Genomic DNA, 20,026 nt, shown 5'->3' with positions numbered 1-20,026 from the left:
GAATGACAGTCTATATATTAATTAGTAACAGATGTCTACGTCTGTTTTAGGTGGAGGAGATAAAGTGTGTTAACAAGCTGTGGACGAATGACAGTCTATATATTAATTAGTAACAGATGTCTACGTCTGTTTTAGGTGGAGGAGATAAAGTGTGTTAACAAGCTGTGGACGAATGACAGTCTATATATTAATTAGTAACAGATGTCTACGTCTGTTTTAGGTGGAGGAGATAAAGTGTGTTAACAAGCTGTGGACGAATGACAGTCTATATATTAATTAGTAACAGATGTCTACGTCTGTTTTAGGTGGAGGAGATAAAGTGTGTTAACAAGCTGTGGACGAATGACAGTCTATATATTAATTAGTAACAGATGTCTACGTCTGTTTTAGGTGGAGGAGATAAAGTGTGTTAACAAGCTGTGGACGAATGACAGTCTATATATTAATTAGTAACAGATGTCTACGTCTGTTTTAGGTGGAGGAGATAAAGTGTGTTAACAAGCTGTGGACGAATGACAGTCTATATATTAATTAGTAACAGATGTCTACGTCTGTTTTAGGTGGAGGAGATAAAGTGTGTTAACAAGCTGTGGACGAATGACAGTCTATATATTAATTAGTAACAGATGTCTACGTCTGTTTTAGGTGGAGGAGATAAAGTGTGTTAACAAGCTGTGGACGAATGACAGTCTATATATTAATTAGTAACAGATGTCTACGTCTGTTTTAGGTGGAGGAGATAAAGTGTGTTAACAAGCTGTGGACGAATGACAGTCTATATATTAATTAGTAACAGATGTCTACGTCTGTTTTAGGTGGAGGAGATAAAGCGTGTTAACAAGCTGTGGACGAATGACAGTCTATATATTAATTAGTAACAGATGTCTACGTCTGTTTTAGGTGGAGGAGATAAAGTGTGTTAACAAGCTGTGGACGAATGACAGTCTATATATTAATTAGTAACAGATGTCTACGTCTGTTTTAGGTGGAGGAGATAAAGTGTGTTAACAAGCTGTGGACGAATGACAGTCTATATATTAATTAGTAACAGATGTCTACGTCTGTTTTAGGTGGAGGAGATAAAGTGTGTTAACAAGCTGTGGACGAATGACAGTCTATATATTAATTAGTAACAGATGTCTACGTCTGTTTTAGGTGGAGGAGATAAAGCGTGTTAACAAGCTGTGGACGAATGACAGTCTATATATTAATTAGTAACAGATGTCTACGTCTGTTTTAGGTGGAGGAGATAAAGTGTGTTAACAAGCTGTGGACGAATGACAGTCTATATATTAATTAGTAACAGATGTCTACGTCTGTTTTAGGTGGAGGAGATAAAGTGTGTTAACAAGCTGTGGACGAATGACAGTCTATATATTAATTAGTAACAGATGTCTACGTCTGTTTTAGGTGGAGGAGATAAAGTGTGTTAACAAGCTGTGGACGAATGACAGTCTATATATTAATTAGTAACAGATGTCTACGTCTGTTTTAGGTGGAGGAGATAAAGCGTGTTAACAAGCTGTGGACGAATGACAGTCTATATATTAATTAGTAACAGATGTCTACGTCTGTTTTAGGTGGAGGAGATAAAGTGTGTTAACAAGCTGTGGACGAATGACAGTCTATATATTAATTAGTAACAGATGTCTACGTCTGTTTTAGGTGGAGGAGATAAAGCGTGTTAACAAGCTGTGGACGAATGACAGTCTATATATTAATTAGTAACAGATGTCTACGTCTGTTTTAGGTGGAGGAGATAAAGTGTTAACAAGCTGTGGACGAATGACAGTCTATATATTAATTAGTAACAGATGTCTACGTCTGTTTTAGGTGGAGGAGATAAAGCGTGTTAACAAGCTGTGGACGAATGACAGTCTATATATTAATTAGTAACAGATGTCTACGTCTGTTTTAGGTGGAGGAGATAAAGCGTGTTAACAAGCTGTGGACGAATGACAGTCTATATATTAATTAGTAACAGATGTCTACGTCTGTTTTAGGTGGAGGAGATAAAGCGTGTTAACAAGCTGTGGACGAATGACAGTCTATATATTAATTAGAATGTCTACGTCTGACAGTCTGTCGAATTCTGAGAGAACAAGCTGTGGACGAATGACAGTCTGTTTCTGAGAGAACATCTTCTCGTCCCGCTGACGAGGAATAACGAACACGACGTCTCCCACGACCTCATTGTAGTGACCTCGGACCGCGAGAGGTCAACATCAAACCCTGCACAGACTGAGTCATCGGACAGTCAGCACAGTGAACACCAGGGGGCGTTGTCAGGGATGGACTTCCTGAAGAAATACGACAGCACGATCGCCCAGCTCAAGTCGAGTGTCGAGAAGATGGAGAAAAATGCAAGGTACAAACACGGTTATTGTTTACAGGGGCTGTCCGCAGTTTATCACGGGGTGGGCAGGTTGATTGTTTGCAGGGGATGTCCACAGTTTATCCAGAACAGATTGATTGTATACATGAGCTGTCCATAGTTTATCACGGGGGAAGGGTGAGGGTGAGGAGGTTGATTGTTTACAGGGGCTGTCCACAGTTTACCACGGGGGAAAGGGTGAGGAGGTTGTGATTATTTACAGGAGTTGTCCACAGTTTATCACGGGGGAAGGGTGAGGAGGTTGATCGTATACAGGAGCTGTCCACAGTTTATCACGGTGGAAGGGTGAGGAGGTTGATTGTATACAGGAGCTGTCTACAGTTTATCACGGGTGTGGGGGGGGGGGGGGGGGGGGGGATGAGCAGGTTGTTTGTTTACATGGGCTGTCCACAGTTTATCATGGGGGTGAGCAGGTTGTTTGTTTGCAGGGGCTGTCCATAGTGTGCCACATGGGAGGAGTGATGAGTTTGATAGTTTACAGGGTTTGTCATGGGGAGTGATGGGGGGCCAAACAGTTTGATTGTTTACAAGGGCTGTCTACAGTTTATCACGAGGGTTGGGGTGGGTAACTGACACTGTTTGTGTAATACCAGAGTGTGATCTGATGTGAATAGAGATTAGTCATCTGGTCACTGAATCGGTAGCCTAATGGTTAGCACATTTACAAGACTGTACATCAGATTCTACACTTTCAGTACAATATGTACTTTACCGAGGGGGGATTACAATATGGGTGGGGGGGGGGGGAGTCTAGTACTATTACAATACAGGTAGAACTGTGCGTGGTTTATCTTGACTGTTCCACCAGTTGTTTTCATACCTGTATAGTGTCACAGTTCAAGTAGACTACATGTAGAACTGTGCGTGGTTTACCTTGGCTGTTCCATCAGTTGTCTTCATACCTGTATAGTACCACAGTTCAAGTAGACTACAGGTAGAACTGAGTGTGGTTTACATTGGCTGTTCCATCAGTTGTCTTAATCATACCTGTATCGTATCACAGTTCAAGTAGACTACAGGTAGAACTGTGCGAGGTTTACGTTGGCTGTTCCATCAGTTGTCTTCATACCTGTATCGTATTACAGACAGTTCAAGTAGACTACAGGTAGAACTGTGCGAGATTTACCTTGGCTGTTCTACCAGTTGTCTTCATACCTGTATAGTATCACAGTTCAAGTAGACTACAGGTAGAACTGTGCGAGGTTTACGTTGGCTGTTCCATCAGTTGTCTTCATACCTGTATCGTATTACAGACAGTTCAAGTAGACTACAGGTAGAACTGTGCGAGATTTACCTTGGCTGTTCTACCAGTTGTCTTCATACCTGTATAGTATCACAGTTCAAGTAGACTACAGGTAGAACTGTGCGAGGTTTACCTTGGTTGTTCCACCAGTTGTCTTCATACCTGTATAGTATCACAGTTCAAGTAGACTACAGGTAGAACTGTGCGAGGTTTACCTTGGCTGTTCTACCAGTTGTCTTCATACCTGTATAGTATCACAGTTCAAGTAGACTACAGGTAGAACTGTGCGAGATTTACCTTGGCTGTTCCACCAGTCTTCATACCTGTATAGTATCACAGTTCAAGTAGACTACAGGTAGAACTGTGCGATTTACCTGTACCAGTATACCTGTATATCACAGTTCAAGTAGACAACAGGTAGAACTGTGCGAGGTTTACCTTGGCTGTTCTACCAGTTGTCTTCATACCTGTATAGTATCACAGTTCAAGTAGACTACAGGTAGAACTGTGCGAGATTTACCTTGGCTGTTCTACCAGTTGTCTTCATACCTGTATAGTATCACAGTTCAAGTAGACTACAGGTAGAACTGTGCGAGATTTACCTTGGCTGTTCCACCAGTTGTCTTCATACCTGTATAGTATCACAGTTCAAGTAGACTACAGGTAGAACTGTGCGAGGTTTACCTTGGTTGTTCCACCAGTTGTCTTCATACCTGTATAGTATCACAGTTCAAGTAGATTTAACTTACATGTCTGTATACAATTGATGGTAATTTATAAGGAAAGAGGGTTTTTAAAATGTTAAATTTTGAGTTCGTGTACGTAGGTTTAAGACCTACAGTATGTTCTTATATCTTATTATACCCTGTGAAGTGGCGACAGCAGGTTTCCTCTCTCAATATGTGTGTGGTCCTTAACCAGGGTTCGAAACTCGCCCAAAAATATGATGGCCCAAAAAATAATGATGAATGTTGGCAAATTAAGGTAAGCGAACCAAGAACCACAAGCAAGATTTTAATGTGGAATAAATAGATGCAATATAAATATTAATAGTGGCTCATATGTCATAGCTCTAAAGAAGATATCATTTGGCCGACTAACATTATTATTTTTTGATATTTAAGTTGTCCAAATGGGACATTGGTTGCATTTGGCGACCTGGCCACAGGTCGTTTCGAGCCCTGTTGTCTGACGCCATATAACCGTAAATAAAATGTGTTGAGTGCGTCGTTAAATAAAACTTTTCCTTCCTTCCTTCCTTATATCAGTTTTAACTATTCATTATAGAATTGTGTGTGCAGCCTGCATATTGCATAAATGCATTATACTAATCACATGGCATTGTACAATTGCAAATGCATGTACCTACATGTATATATACAAGATATATTTATATATCACATCAGTGTTTTTGCCAGAAAGAAATTTTTGGGTATGGCACTATGGAATTTAATTCAACCACAGTCAACAGGGGGTATGGGAGGCTTCCCCCAGAAAGAAAATGGGTTACATTTAGGGTTAGGGTCAAGAAATTCATAAAGTATTGATAAAAGTAATTAATTTGGTCAAAAAGATTAACTTAAACAAAAATCTGCAAATTTTTGGGGGTATGGCGCCATACCCGTTTTACCCTCTGGCAGAAAGCCTACACATACTACCTGGGCTTGAAACATATGATGGCCCAAAAAATAATAATGGATGTTGGAAAATTAAGGTAAGCGAACCATGAACCACGAGAAAGATTTTAATGTGGAATAAATATATGCAATATTAATAGTGTCTCATATGTTATAGCGCTAAGGAATCTTTTTTAATATTTAAGTCGCCAAAACAGGACATTGCATTGGTCACATTTGGCAGACCTGGCCATAGGGCGTTTCGAACCATGTATTATTATATGAATGACAGGGTTAGGGTTAATTGCATGCGTATATTCAAGATATTTTAGTTTTATAGTACATGTACATGTATGTATATATATAAATTATATGACATGGTTTCTGTCTGAACGTTTCTGAGAGTATGAGGTTAAATTACGATTCCTTTCACAGTCGTGGAAAACTTAAAGTTGGTTTTGTTTACCAACACCTCTAGAGTAGGCTACATTGATTAATTAATTAATTATTGGCTATTGGATGTCAAACATTTGGCAATTGGTTTTTAAATTGCACACAAAAACAGTGCTTATTTTGTTATTCCCAAACATTTCTTCTTTTGAAAGTGAAATTGTTTACAAAGAATAATTTTCATGGAGGCTGGGAAGGACTAGAAATCTACTTGTCCACCAATATTTCTACTGGTCCACCAATATTTGTTTTACTCAAGTGTAAGGACCATGTTTTTGATTGCACAAAATGAAGGTTCATTAAACATTTCCACCTGTCCATTGAAATTTCCACTTGTTCTTTGAACATTTCCACTTGTCCTTTGAACATTTCCACTTGTTCTTTCAACATTTCTTCTTGTCCATTGAACACTTCCACTTGTTCTTTGAACATTTCTTCTTGTCCATTGAACATTTCGAGTTGTCCTTTGAACATTTCCACTTGTCCATTGAGGTACATGTTGATTGTCCGATCAGATTTTCACTTGTCAGGACAAACGGACAAGTATTTATTTCTAATGCTGTATCAACTTGGCATGGGCTAGTATGGTACAGATACATACATTAGTCTACGCATGCATGGTCAGTGTTGTTATGGGTTGCTTTCAGTATTTAGTTTGTTTTCTTTAGCAACACCACTAGAGCACATTGATGTATGAATCATCAGCTATTGGATGTCAAACATTTGGTACTTTTGACATATACAGTCTTAGAGAGGAAACTTTCTAAATTTTCCCACTAGTAAAAAGGTATCTTTTATATACGCCATCTAACAGACAGGATAGCACATACCACAGCCTTAAATATACCATTTTTGGTGCACTGGCTGTGAAAAAAAATAGCACGATGTGACCCACTGACTGGTATGGATCACTCACTGAACATGCATCGGGTGAGCATTTTAACACTGTGCTACATCCCTCCCAGCTATGTCCTCCCTCCCAGCTACATCCCTCCCAGCTATGTCCTCCCGCCCACTTTCAGTGTTTGTGTTGTTCTCTAGTTCACTGAAAAATTATGATAACGGTTACCTCCCCTGACTCACATCATTGAGTTTACGTCATCAAATAGTGTTTGTCACATTAATACCTTCATAAGTTGTAGCTTTCTCTAAAAGTTGTACATGTGTTGGTTTCTCTCTAAAAGCTGTAGGTTTCTTTAAAAGCTGTCTGTTTCTCTAAAAAATTGTAGGTTTTTCAAAAAGTTGTACATGTCTCTAAAAGCTGTCTGTTTCTCTAAAAGTTGTAGGTTTTTCGAAAAGTTGTACATGTCTCTAAAAGCTGTAGGTTTCTCTAAAAGTTGTAGGTGTATCTCTAAAAGTTGTAGGTTTCTCTAAAAGTTGTAGGTTTCTTTCTTAAAGCTCTAGATTTGTCTCTAAATGTTGTAGGTTTCTCTAAAAGTTGTAGGTTTCTTTCTAAAAGATGTAGGTGTCTCTCTAAACGTTGTAGGTTTCTCTAAAAGTTGTAGGCTTGTCTCTAAAAGTTGTAGGTTTGTAAAAGTTGTAGGTTTCTCTAAAAGCTGTAGGTTTCTTTCTAAAAGTTGTAGGTGTCTCTCTAAAAGCTCTAGGCTTGTCTCTAAACACTCTAGGATTGTCTGTAAAGCTCTAGGCGTGTCTCTAAAACCTGTAGGTGTCTTTCTAAAAGTTGTACATGTCTCTAAAAGCTGTCTGTTTCTCTAAAAGTTGTAGGTTTTTTGAAAAGTTGTACATGTCTCTAAAAGCTGTCTGTTTCTCTAAAAGCTGTAGGTTTCTTTCTTAAAGCTCTAGATTTGTCTCTAAAAGCTGTAGGTTTCTCTAAAAGTTGTAGGTTTGTCTCTTAAAGCTTTAGGATTGTTTCTAAAAGCTGTAGGTTTCTCTAACAGTTGTAGGTTTCTCTAAAAGATGTAGGTTTTTCTAAAAAATGTAGATTTGTCTCTAAAAGCCGTAGATTTCTCAAGAAGTTGTAGGTTTCTCTAAAAGTTCTATAATAGTGTTTTCCCTAGCTTGTTTTACCATGGTGCAGCACCATGCCTCACTAGTCTAGCACCATCTTGCCTTAATCAGTGCCATGCTGCACTGAGGTTAAAAAAGCCTTTTTCAATCATTAATTCTAAAATTGCCTTAATAAAACACTAACAAAATGTATTATTAATTAATAAAAATATGTCTTATATATTTTGCCATTCATTTATTAAAGCAATAACATTAATTTCATTTATGTTTATTTCAATTATTGTTTTTGTCTTTAATGCAAGAAAAAGTGCCCTGAAAATGGTCAAAATTACCCCCAAAGTGTTTTGTCTTCCATGCCATGCCAAATTTCGAGGGAAAACACTATCTAGGTTTGTCTAAAAGCTGTAGGTTTCTGTAAAAGCTGTAGATTTGTCTCTAAAAGCTGTAGGCTCGTCTCTAGAAGTTGTAGGTTTCTCTCTAAAAGTTGTAGGCTTGTCTCTAAAGGCTGTAGGCTTGTCTCTAAAAGCTGTAGGTTAAGCTGTAGGTTTCTCTAAAAAAAACACTATTTTTTTCTTAGACCTTTTTTTCCATTAACACAATTTCGCGCGTGGGAATGTGGGAGTTTATTGATACAATACATTTATGCATCACCTTTTCCATGTATGCAATTCCATGTACTGTTATTCAGTGCGCTGGAAAAATGTTGATTGCTAAGCGATTGTTTCACATGCAAGTTATTTAAGAGCAGTAACGTCATAGCGTGAAGTATTTACTTTCGGCTTAAGGTACACTCCAATGACATAAACAGTGTTACAGCTTGCAGATATGGAAAATCACCTTTCCATGCACAGAAATGCACAGTAAAACGCGTGCAAAAACGCATTAATGGAAAATGAACCTAAAACCACGCCTCTCACCATCTGTGAAAACTTGTCATTGCAGTGACTTGCCGTCGGTCCCGAATGTGAAACAAACCCTCGGGTTTGTGTATGAACTGCCCAGCGACAAAGATACAGAGTGTTGAGCTTGTAGTAGTTGCATGTAGTCACCAAGGTAATGTTCCATTGTATTACACTCCTAGGTTACACTGTATTACACTCCTAGGTTATACTGTATTACACTCCTAGGTTATACTGTATTACACAGTCAGGTTATGTTGTATTACACAGTCAGGTTATATTGTATTACACAGTCAGGTTATGTTGTATTACACAGTCAGGTTATATTGTATTACACAGTCAGGTTATGTTGTATTACACAGTCAGGTTATATTGTATTACACAGTCAGGTTATACTGTATTACACAGTCAGATTATACTGTATTACACAGTGAGGCTGTCATATTACTCAACGAGGTTATACTGTATTACACAGTGAGGCTGTCATATTACTCAGTGAGGTTATACTGTATTACACAGTGAGGCTATGTCATATTACTCAGTGAGGTTATACTGTATTACACAGTGAGGCTGTCATTACTCAGTGAGGTTATACTGTATTACACAGTGAGGCTATGTCATATTACTCAACGAGGTTATACTGTATTACAGTGAGGCTGTCATATTACTCAGTGAGGTTATACTGTATTACACAGTGAGGCTGTCCTATTACTCAATGAGGTTATACTGTATTTAGTGATTTCCCTAGAAATTAGGCAAGGCATGGTAGACCAAACACTTTTGGGGCATTTTCACTATTTTCGGGGCACTTGTTTTTTATTAAAAATACACAAAAATTAATTAAAATAAACATTAAAGTAATTTATGCATTTGCTTTAATAAATGAATGGCAAAAGATATAAAAGGGCATATTTTATTAATTAATAATAAATTTTTGGGTGTTTTATAACAGCACTTTTAGAATTAATTAGTGAAAAAGCCTTGTTTAATCTCAGAGCAGCATGGTGCTGATTAAGGCAAGATGGTGCTAGACTATTGAGGCATGGTGCTGCACCATGCTAAAACAAGCTAGGGAAAACACTACTGTATTACATAGTGAGGCTATGTCGTATTACTCAATGAGGTTATACTGTATTATCAGAGCTTCTAGAATACGGTGGCCCGATGCCAGTGGCCAGTGGTTTTTGGATTCAGGCCAGTAAAAGTTACTTTGTGAGATCCCAATGGCAAGTGATAAAAAAAAAAAAAAAAAAAAAAAATCTACAACGCTTGGAGTTGGATCGTACGAAAACAAAAGAAACATCATCTACAAGTCATTTCTTTCGATTTGCTATCACATGCGATATTTTACTAACAAATAGTTGGCAACCAGTAATCTTCGACCCATTGATGATATCAGTATACCTACCGATGTAACTTTATTCAAGTTATAAAGTGTAAACACTGAAAAAAACAAACAAACTTTATTGCTTGCCGCCATGTTCTTATTTGCACTGGTACCCAAAGATTTGTTACTCTAATGTTAATAGTAGTACAGTGCAAGCGTAAAATGCGAAACGGTAACCAGTCTTTTATTAGTTTTTAAAGGTTGCATGTCACCATTTATGTTGCAAAACGGTCAAGGTATAAATTATTAATTTAATTTATAAAATATCACATAAATTGCAAAAAATAAATAAATAATAAAAATAACTAATTACACAATATCATGAAATAGGTAAATATAACAAAGTACCTATATTGAAAAATTACTAATTTTGTATGTTTTTTTTGTGGGGGGATGGGTGGGATTTTTTTGGGGGTGGGTGTGGGGAGGATTTCCCATTCATAAGTACATAAATATATACTCATTCATAAGTGATAGAATATTTATTTGTTTTTAATACTGTTAATTGTTGTAATATGTAACATGGATTATATACGTATATATATATATATATATATATATATATATATATATATATATATATATATATATATATATATACATATATATATAACTTAGGTGGTTTTAGTGGAAACAATTATTTAAATTTTTTAATAAGTAACTTTACTCTAAACTGATAAAAATTGTTTCATGTTTTTCTAAACAAACATAAAGTGTGCCTAATGAGCCTATGTGTTGTGCAAATTGACAAATTGATTACATATGATCTCAGTATGCAAAATGTACCCGGTACATTAAAAAGTTAATTTTTTTAATTTACTGTTTTTGTTTTTGTTTTTTTTATCAACAGTTAAAATTGGGCAAGTGAATTTTTCACCATGGCCAGTGAATTTTCAAATCCACTGGCCCAATGGCAAGTGAATTAAAAAATTTTTCTAGAACCCCTGATTACACAGTGAGGCTATGTCACATTACTCAACGAGGTTATACTGTATTATACAGTGAGGCTATGTCATATTACTCAATGAGGTTATACTGTATTACATAGTGAGGCTATGTTGTATTACTCAATGAGGTTATACTGTATTACACAGTGAGGTTATATTGTATTACTCAATGAGGTTAATACTGTATTACACAGGTTATATTGTATTAGTCAATGAGGTTATACTTTATTACACAGTGAGGCTATTTCGTATTACTCAATGAGGTTATAATGTATTACACTGAGGTTATATTGTATTCCTCAATGAGGTTATATTGTATTACACAGGTTATATTGTATTACTCAATGAGGTTATACTGTATTACACAGTGAGGCTGTCGTATTACTCAATGAGGTTATTCTGTATTACGCAATGAGGCTGTCATATTACTCAATGAGGTTATACTGTATTACACAGTGAAGCTATATCATATTACTCAATGAGGTTATACTGTATTACACAGTGACACTGACAAAGGTACAGCTCGAGTCATATTCTCAATGTTGAGGTTGTAGTGTTTGGTTACCAAGGAAACAATTCAGATTCAGTATTTATATGTTAAGATTATCACAATGATGCCATATTGTACACCTGTGTTAGTAACTGGAGAATGTATTAAGATCTTCTGTGTGATGAGCACAGTGACAAATGTTAAACAACATGTATGTTCAGGAATTAGAATTTATTATCTTTTAACAGTATACAGTCAAACTTCGATAACTCAGTCTTGAAGGGAACAAGGAAATAGTTCGAGTTTCAGGTAGTTTGAGTTTTCAAAATTAATATAAGAGTTCAAATTTGAAACCGGAAGTAAATGACAATATAATGATTGTTGATGTATTTTGCAGAAGTCAAAACATGGCTGAACGTAACTAATAAATAACACTGAATGCCGAATTACACTTGGTACATTTGTTTTTTTACAAAATTATTTAAAATTACTTCAATTATTTTAAATAAGAAAAATCATTAAAAAACACTGATGCAAATCAGGAACTAACATTTATAAAGTCAAAACAAACAAACAAAAAAACAGTGCTAACAATTATTACAAGTGCTCTTTGAAGTTAACCAGACTGTGTTTGCAATTATGTAACGAGGCTCTGTGCCATGTACGAACACTGAGAACCAAACATAGGATCAGTTTGTTCTGCTTAGTCGGCGATCTATTATCACCATAATCCTCAACTGCCTAGACCACCCAAGATGAGCGCGCTTCGTCTAATTGACCTGATTGACAATTCATTCGTCTTTAAAATACAATCGGCAATGACAGTTTGATCAATCCACATGCATAGAGTTTTATTACATCTATTACTTCTTTAAGGGACCAAAGAATTAGGTCGAGAGATTGAGTGTTCGAAGTTTGAGTTTTCGAAGGCTGGTTTTACTAGTTTGTGTAGCAATTCGGCCGGGACCGTCGCTTCAGGTCTCGAGATTGAAGGCGGAGTTATTGAAGTTTGACTGTATGTAAATTCATATACAGACAGGATTATCCAATATGTTATGTAAGTTCGTATAAGGACAGGATATATATGTAAGTTCATATAAAGACAGGATTATCCAATATATTATGTAAGTTCGTATAAGGACAGACTATATCTTGGTGGAAGTGTGGTGGATTGCAAGATCGATCACCATCTATGGAGTCGGATTTTATGCCATTCCAACTGTAGTACCCTATGACTGGAGTATCAAAGTCCATCATGTGAGTACTGTCCTGACTACAACAGAATGCACATACACAATCCCTTGTTGCTTTATCAGCAAGAGTCGCCTAGATACAGTGTATGTGACAGCTGTGGGTTCTTCTTCTTCACCAAAAATGTCCAAATGACTGCATGCATGTTAGACACCAAATAACTGTAATTTAAATGTGCTCTGTTGTTTTTAAACCAACGTTTGTTTTGATGCCTTAAATTTAGATACATGATTATTGTTGGGATGGGCAGATCTGCATTACATTCAGTGCTTTCTTTATCTTCTCATTGCTTTTCTCTAGTTAATACCACTTGCTTTGCTGTATTTAATGGCATGTAATATATCCTGTATTTAATGGTATGTAATATATCCTGTATTTAATGGTATGTAATATATCCTGTATTTAATGGCATGTAATATATCATTTGAGTAATTATAGTTAATACCTACCAGGACCCTGTTCCACAAAGCAATCTTAGTGCTAAGATCACCTTAATTGCATACAGTAATTATGCACTTAAGGTGATCTTAGTGCTAAGATCACTTGCTGGAACAGGGCCCAGGGCTTTAGATTGCATTAATTTTGGAACAAAGTTATTGGAAACATAACAAAGACACTAACAAAAGCCCGGATAAAAGAAATTTAAAAAACCTTACATGCACACAGAAACAAACCGACACCCAGTTAAACATTGTAAATGTACAACAGCATTTCATGGACAGAGAATTTTGCTTTGTTTTCAGAATGCATTTGTTTTTTAAACTTTTTTATTTATTTTTGGTTAATTACATGAATACTTCCTATTGACATAAATATTACATGCATATTCATTCTAGCAGATCCTCACTAGATGTGCATCAATTCTAGCAGATCCTCACTAGATGTGCATCAATTCTAGCAGATCCTCACTAGATGTGCATTCATTCTAGCAGATCCTCACTAGATGTGCATTCATTCTAGCAGATCCTCATTAGATGTGCATTCATTCTAGCAGATCCTCACTAGATGTGCATTCATTCTAGCAGATCCTCACTAGATGTGCATTGCACTTTTTCTTTCTTTCTTTTTTTCTTCATTTTTGTTGGAGTCATTAAATAAAACATTCCTTCCTTTTTGTTTTCTATTGTACTCCTGGTGGTTTTATAGCTTATACACGGGTGGTTTTATAGCTTATACACGGGTGGTTTTATAGCTTATACACGGGTGCTTTTATAGCTTATACACGGGTGCTTTTATAGCTTACATATTTTATATAATGCGGCAAATAATTACTGCAGCAAAACATTGGTCACATTTCTTGCATTAAAGGCGGGAAAATGGACACTAAGTTTAGTTAAGATTGTATATCAGTGTTTGAGATTAAACATTTTGGGCAGTATGCCAGATGGATACTAACATTTCAAAATCTGGTATCCCACCTGAGAATTTAGTATCCCACTTAAATGAAATTCATAAATTACATCGTAACAAACTTGGACGACACTGTTCTCGTTCCCAGTCTATTGCTACATTGCTATTGATCCAGTGCAGCATTAGACTGGGTAAGAGCTCTAAAACTTCACTAGTAAATAACGACTCATTGTTTTTGCAAAAAATAAAAACGCAGGATTAAAAAAAAAACCTCAGCATTATATTGTATCCTGGTGGGATACTGGGTTATTGAAGTCTGGTATCCAAACTTAAATTCTGGTATCCCCGGGATATCAGGATACTGTTAATCTCGAACACTGTATATATTTTGCAGGTTTGTAGGTTTCTTGATGAATTGACCAGACAAATTAAATATTTTGCAGGTTTCTAGACAGTTGTCCAGTCTGATTAAATATTTTGCAGATTTCTAGACGGTTGACTGGTATGATTTAATATTTTGCAGGTTCCTAGACGGTTGGCCGGTATGATTAAATATTTTGTAGGTTTCTAGACGGTTGACCGGTATGATTTAATATTTTGCAGGTTTCTAGATGGTATAGAGGATAACCCGCTTTCTTTACTTGGTCCCCGACGATCACGGTCCCGCGCCACAGACCGCCAGCGCAGTGTGTCGTTTGAAGATCCTCACTCTCCTGTGCTGGTGATCCGGACAAACACACAGTCACGACACGTGCAGGACACACTAGAGGGCGCTCGCAAGGCTAACGATGAACTCTTCCAGTTGTGATAGTTGACACAAATGGCTAACCTCGGCCGCTGATTGAAAAGTGAAAGGGTTCAAGTGTGATAGCTTGTCTTGTTATGTACATTTAAATTATTGGATTGAAAAACAAAACACCAAAACTGGTGAAATGTTTAAGTGTGATAGTGTGTCTTGTTAAAACATTTTAATTATTGACTTGAAGTGAATCTGAAAGTTAAATATTCGAAATGTGAAAGTTTGACACATTAATTAATAACATTTGTTGTTGGCGTGAACTAAATGTTTCAAATGTGATAGTTTGTCACATTAAACATTTATATCGATGGCTTGACAAAGTCCGACTGTGGAATGTTTTAAACATTTATATCAATGGCTTGACAGTCTTGACTGTGGAATGTTTTAAACATTTATATCAATGGCTTGACAAAGTCTGACTGTGGAATGTTTTCAGTTTGAAAATGCTTAGCCCGCTCAAGTCATAAGATTGTCTCAGTAATGCTGAGGTAACAGCTAGTAGTCCGCTTCAAATCAATACATTTGTAGTTTGATTATGTATACAGGGCTCGAACTTAACGAATGCACCGACAGCCATTGCCTTGTTGAGATATTAACTGCCATAGGACAAAATATCTACACCTCGTGTACATCGCCTGCCTGTATTTAACAACCTGTAATTAACATTGGAAATGTCAGGCCTCTTGAATATTGAAAATTCTGCGTGACCCATTTATCGGTTATGCAGAAATAAATCCAAGTAACTCATTTCATTTTTGTGTAACCCATTATATTCAAGTAAAAAATAGGTTATGCAAAATTAGATTCGCGTGAACAATGCGCGAACAAAATGATTGTTCTTACAATAGTCAGAGGCCTTTCAATCAGGTTTATTTCCTGTGAAAATCATTTTCTAAACAATTGCCAAAAGCAGGGAATTTCACCCACGGCAATGTGTTTTTTTAACTTGCTGCTGGCAAAAAAATACTTAAGTTCGTGCCCTGTGTATAATAATTTCTCTTTACAATGATTTTTTTTAATGGACACAATTTTGGCTTTATCTAATCAGCATTATTACCATTTAACAGATATCATTTGTCTTGACTAAAAAGTTGACATTAACTGTGTGAAAACTTGACATTGGTTGTGTGAAAACTTGACATTAACTGTGTGATAACTTGACATTGACTGAAAACTTGACATTGACTGTGAAAACTTGACATTGGGTGAAAATGTGACTGTGTGAAAACTTGACATTGGCTGTGTGAAAACTTGACATTAACTGTGTGAAAACTTGACATTGGCTGAAAACGTGACACTGTGTGAAAACTTGACACTGACTTTGTGAAAATGTGACATTGACTGAAAACTTGACATTGACTGTGACTTGACACTGACTGTGTGAAAACTGTCTTATGACTTGCACTCAAATAGCATTGATCATCAGGGTTGTCATCTGTCGACCTTGTATCTGATTTCAGTTTTTCTGATACAAAATAAAGTTGTGTACATTTTATCGTTTGAAAAATTTCCACATGAATTTGCCAAAATATTTCCTTCGAAAATTGTGTGCCGTCTGTAGATGAATCATCATTCCGTGTGTTTGGCTAACTGAAACTTTAATCTGGCTGCTGGGTTTCTCACCAAACTGATGACAATGATTTCTGTCCACCGCCTCCATTAATGTCAGGGCTAACTCTGACACTCGCCAAATTCGCCAATTGCGAATTTTAAACACAACTGCCGAATTTTATTTTAATTTGGCAAAAGAGTTGCATGTAATAATTGATATTTTGTTGAAAATATTTGTGGGCTTCTGCAATTTTTGGCATTTAATAGATAATTTGGCGAAATTTTCTACATAGCCAGAGATAGCCCTGAATGTATAGTATGGAGCTTCAGCTGTTAAACAGATCTCTTAGCTTTTTTTAGTCCCTTGCCAGTCCAACCAGAGGGGAATATAGGTTTTGTCTCAGTTCTTGTCTGTGGAGCTGACATTTTGTATATAGCTTTATCATGTACTGTTTCAGATCAATTGACTTTTCCTTGCAATTTACAATTTATTCACAGAGTTATAGCCCTTGAACTTCGGAAAGGAAAGGAAAGAAAATGTTTTATTTAATGTGGCACTCAACACATTTTATTTACGGTAATATGGCATCAGACACATGGTTAAGGACCACACAGATATTGAGAGAGGAAACCTGCTGTCGTCACTTCATGGGCTACTCTTCGATTAAATGCAAGGGATCTTTTATATGCATCATCCCACAGACAGAATAACACATACCACGACCTTTGATATACCAGTCGTGGTGCACTGGCTGGAGTGATTGAACTTTGAAGATATAGAAACATGTTGGGGACATGTATTGCTTTACTCTCAAAATGCTTGTTTGTAAATTGATGTCATATCCATGATTGATGAAACACAAAACCAATTGTGACGTTAATCAATTTTGCTTCAGCTTTACATCAGTATTTGATCCCAGTTGTGATGGCTGAGATACTGTCATGCTGAACACTTCATTTATTGTTTTGACAGAAATCTGACAGTAACATGTTTGTACTAGTTAATCTATTGTCTTGACAGTAACATGTTTGTTTGTACTAGTTAATCTATTGTCTTGACAGTAACATGTTTGTACTAGTTAATCTATTGTCTTGACAGAAATGTGACGGTGAAGTGTTTGAAATTGTAATCATCATATCATATTTATTTAAATTACTATCTTGTCGGAAAAATATAGTGTCCCATTTCAAATGTAATAGCGAGTCATATTAAACATAAATGCTTCTTTCAATTCCTGTCACTGAAAAACAGTTGCTAAAATTTTCAGTTTCCAATAAATTTTAATCCAAAGAGAGAAATGGGGTGCCTTTCATATTTTGAAAAGTTAATGAACAAACGAATACAATGTCTGTTGCATACATGTATATTATAAAACCATTCATTTCCGAAATGTAATAAATCCATTTGGAGAATAACATGTTTTTACTGCTGCATGAAATAACGCATATATTACATACATATATTACACACACAAAACAGTTTCAACATCCTGTTCAATGATAATACAATGTAAATCTAGGGTGGGGGGGTGGGGGAGGCGTAAACGCTTTGGTTTTTTGTGTTACAACTAATTAGTTGTATCTGTGAAAATGTTCTTCGCAGGTGAATATCAAAGGAAAGTCTGGCAACCTCGAGCCATACGACTTTGTTACACTGCGCCACCCTCGAGATAACATTTTGATGGAAACTTTATTGTGATTATATATGTTATATATATTATATATTCAGTTATCTGACAATGCACATGAAATAATGGTTTGTTTTTTTGCGAGTTATATTTGTTTTATCTGTGAAAATGTTCTTCACAGGTGAATATGAATATGATTTGCAAACATACTCCTAAATGTGGAAGTTTATGCTTTAGTTTTTGATTGTCAGTTTTTATGAGTTGTACGAACATCTGCAGACCGGAACTTTCACTGTTAAAGCCAAAATCTGAACATTGGTGGATAGCACATTCTGAAATGAACTTTCCATGTAATTTTCAGTTTTGAATTTTTTTTTTATTCTCCTAGCTTTCAGAATATGTTTATAGAAAGAATAATCTGTTCACATTGTAATAATATGCCTAATACCGGTATAAAGACTCTAATTTCGATAAAAGTCACCAGATCTTTCCTGCTCCGAGTCAGACCCCTGATTATATTGGAGGCCAGACTCGGGATAGGTGTATTCGAAACCATAAAGGTATATGAGCATGTTAAAACCCTATCTAAGTCAAATAAAATATTCAAATTAAGGTCAGGAGCTACTTATCTTGATGATATAAACTCATGTTCATGGTATAGACTATATATATATACCATATATATACCATGTGTAATACCAGCTGGTGTGTGTCGGGTAGGCTTTAGTTTAGAGGTGATGTTAGAAATCGAACAATAACCTAGATATTGATATCATAGAACAATAACCTAGATACCGATATCAGAGAACAGTAACCTAGATATCGATATCACAGAACAGTAACCTAGATATCGATATCATAGAATAATAACCTAGATATTGATATCATAGAAAATAACCTAGATATCGATATCGGAGAGCAGTAACCTAGATATCAATATCAGAGAATGACCTAGATATTGATATCAGAGAAAAATAACCTACATATTGATATCAGAGAACAATAACCTAGATATCGATATCATAGAATAATAACCTAGATATTGATATCATAGAAAATAACCTAGATATCGATATCGGAGAGCAGTAACCTAGATATCTATATCAGAGAACAGTAACCTAGATATCGATATCAGAGAACAGTAACCTAGATATCGATATCGGAGAACAGTAACCTAGATATCAATATCAGAGAATGACCTAGATATTGATATCAGAGAAAAATAACCTACATATTGATATCAGAGAACAATAACCTAGATATCGATATCAGAGAACAATAACCTAGATATTGATATCAGAGAGAACAATAACCTAGATGTCATACTAGCAGGTTGCTATCTAGACAGGGTTTTTCTTGCTTTTTGTCAAGTATGAAGTCAAGCTCAAGAGATTTGTTAATATTGTATTTTGATTCGCTGAGTGAATGTAGAAAATAACTTGCATATCTGTATCTCTAATGCATTGCCAAAATCTGTCTGGTTTGGGGTAGATACATTGTACATATAATTCTTGCTATATATAAAAACATATTCTTGTATTAAGTATATTTGTGTTATATAACATAAGATATTGATATATAACATAAGTTATTCATCTTATACTTCTATAATAAGATATTATTATATAATTTAAGATAATCAGCTTATACTTCTGTAACCTAAGACATTGATAAATAACAATATATTCATGTTATACTTTTATAATATATTGTTATATGACTTAAGATATTGTTATATAACAAAATATTCATGTTATAGGCTTCTTCTATAAGAAGACATTGTTATATAACTAAATATTCATCTTACACTTCTAAAATAAAGATATTGGCATGTAACATTACAATCTGATCAAAATTAGCTCTACTGGTCTACCTGTAGATCTAACAGCATTGTGTGGACTCCCATGTGCAGGTGACATTTCGTCTGGTCAATATTTAAATTATTATTCAATCACACTTCTCCTTTTATAACGTTATTCCGGAGAATCTTTTCAAATCACTGGCATGATTTTGCAAGTAAGGCTTTGCTTGGTCGAATGAAAAGTCAACTGG

General features: G+C 35.8%; 1 protein-coding gene across 2 annotated transcripts in view; it reads left to right on the top strand.

The window, feature by feature from the left end:
* Nucleotides 1-16,966, top strand: part of LOC121373589 (lysM and putative peptidoglycan-binding domain-containing protein 1-like) — a 28,865-nt gene extending 11,899 nt beyond the window's left edge. The window contains exons 3-5 of one of the 2 annotated variants that reach the window (XM_041500279.1): nucleotides 2,100-2,368; nucleotides 8,615-8,725; nucleotides 14,600-14,732. In XM_041500279.1, coding sequence (XP_041356213.1) covers nucleotides 2,100-2,368; nucleotides 8,615-8,696 — 351 coding nt within the window. In that variant the 3' untranslated portion in view covers nucleotides 8,697-8,725; nucleotides 14,600-14,732. Of the gene's footprint in view, nucleotides 1-2,099; nucleotides 2,369-8,614; nucleotides 8,726-14,599 lie in introns of both variants that reach the window. The other variant, XM_041500278.1, reaches the window with a different exon arrangement.
* Nucleotides 16,967-20,026: the final 3,060 nt, after the last annotated feature.

Source organism: Gigantopelta aegis, chromosome 5 (genome assembly GCF_016097555.1).
Source record: "Gigantopelta aegis isolate Gae_Host chromosome 5, Gae_host_genome, whole genome shotgun sequence".
Taxonomy (NCBI): domain Eukaryota; kingdom Metazoa; phylum Mollusca; class Gastropoda; order Neomphalida; family Peltospiridae; genus Gigantopelta; species Gigantopelta aegis.
This window is presented reverse-complemented; position numbering and strand designations above follow the sequence as displayed.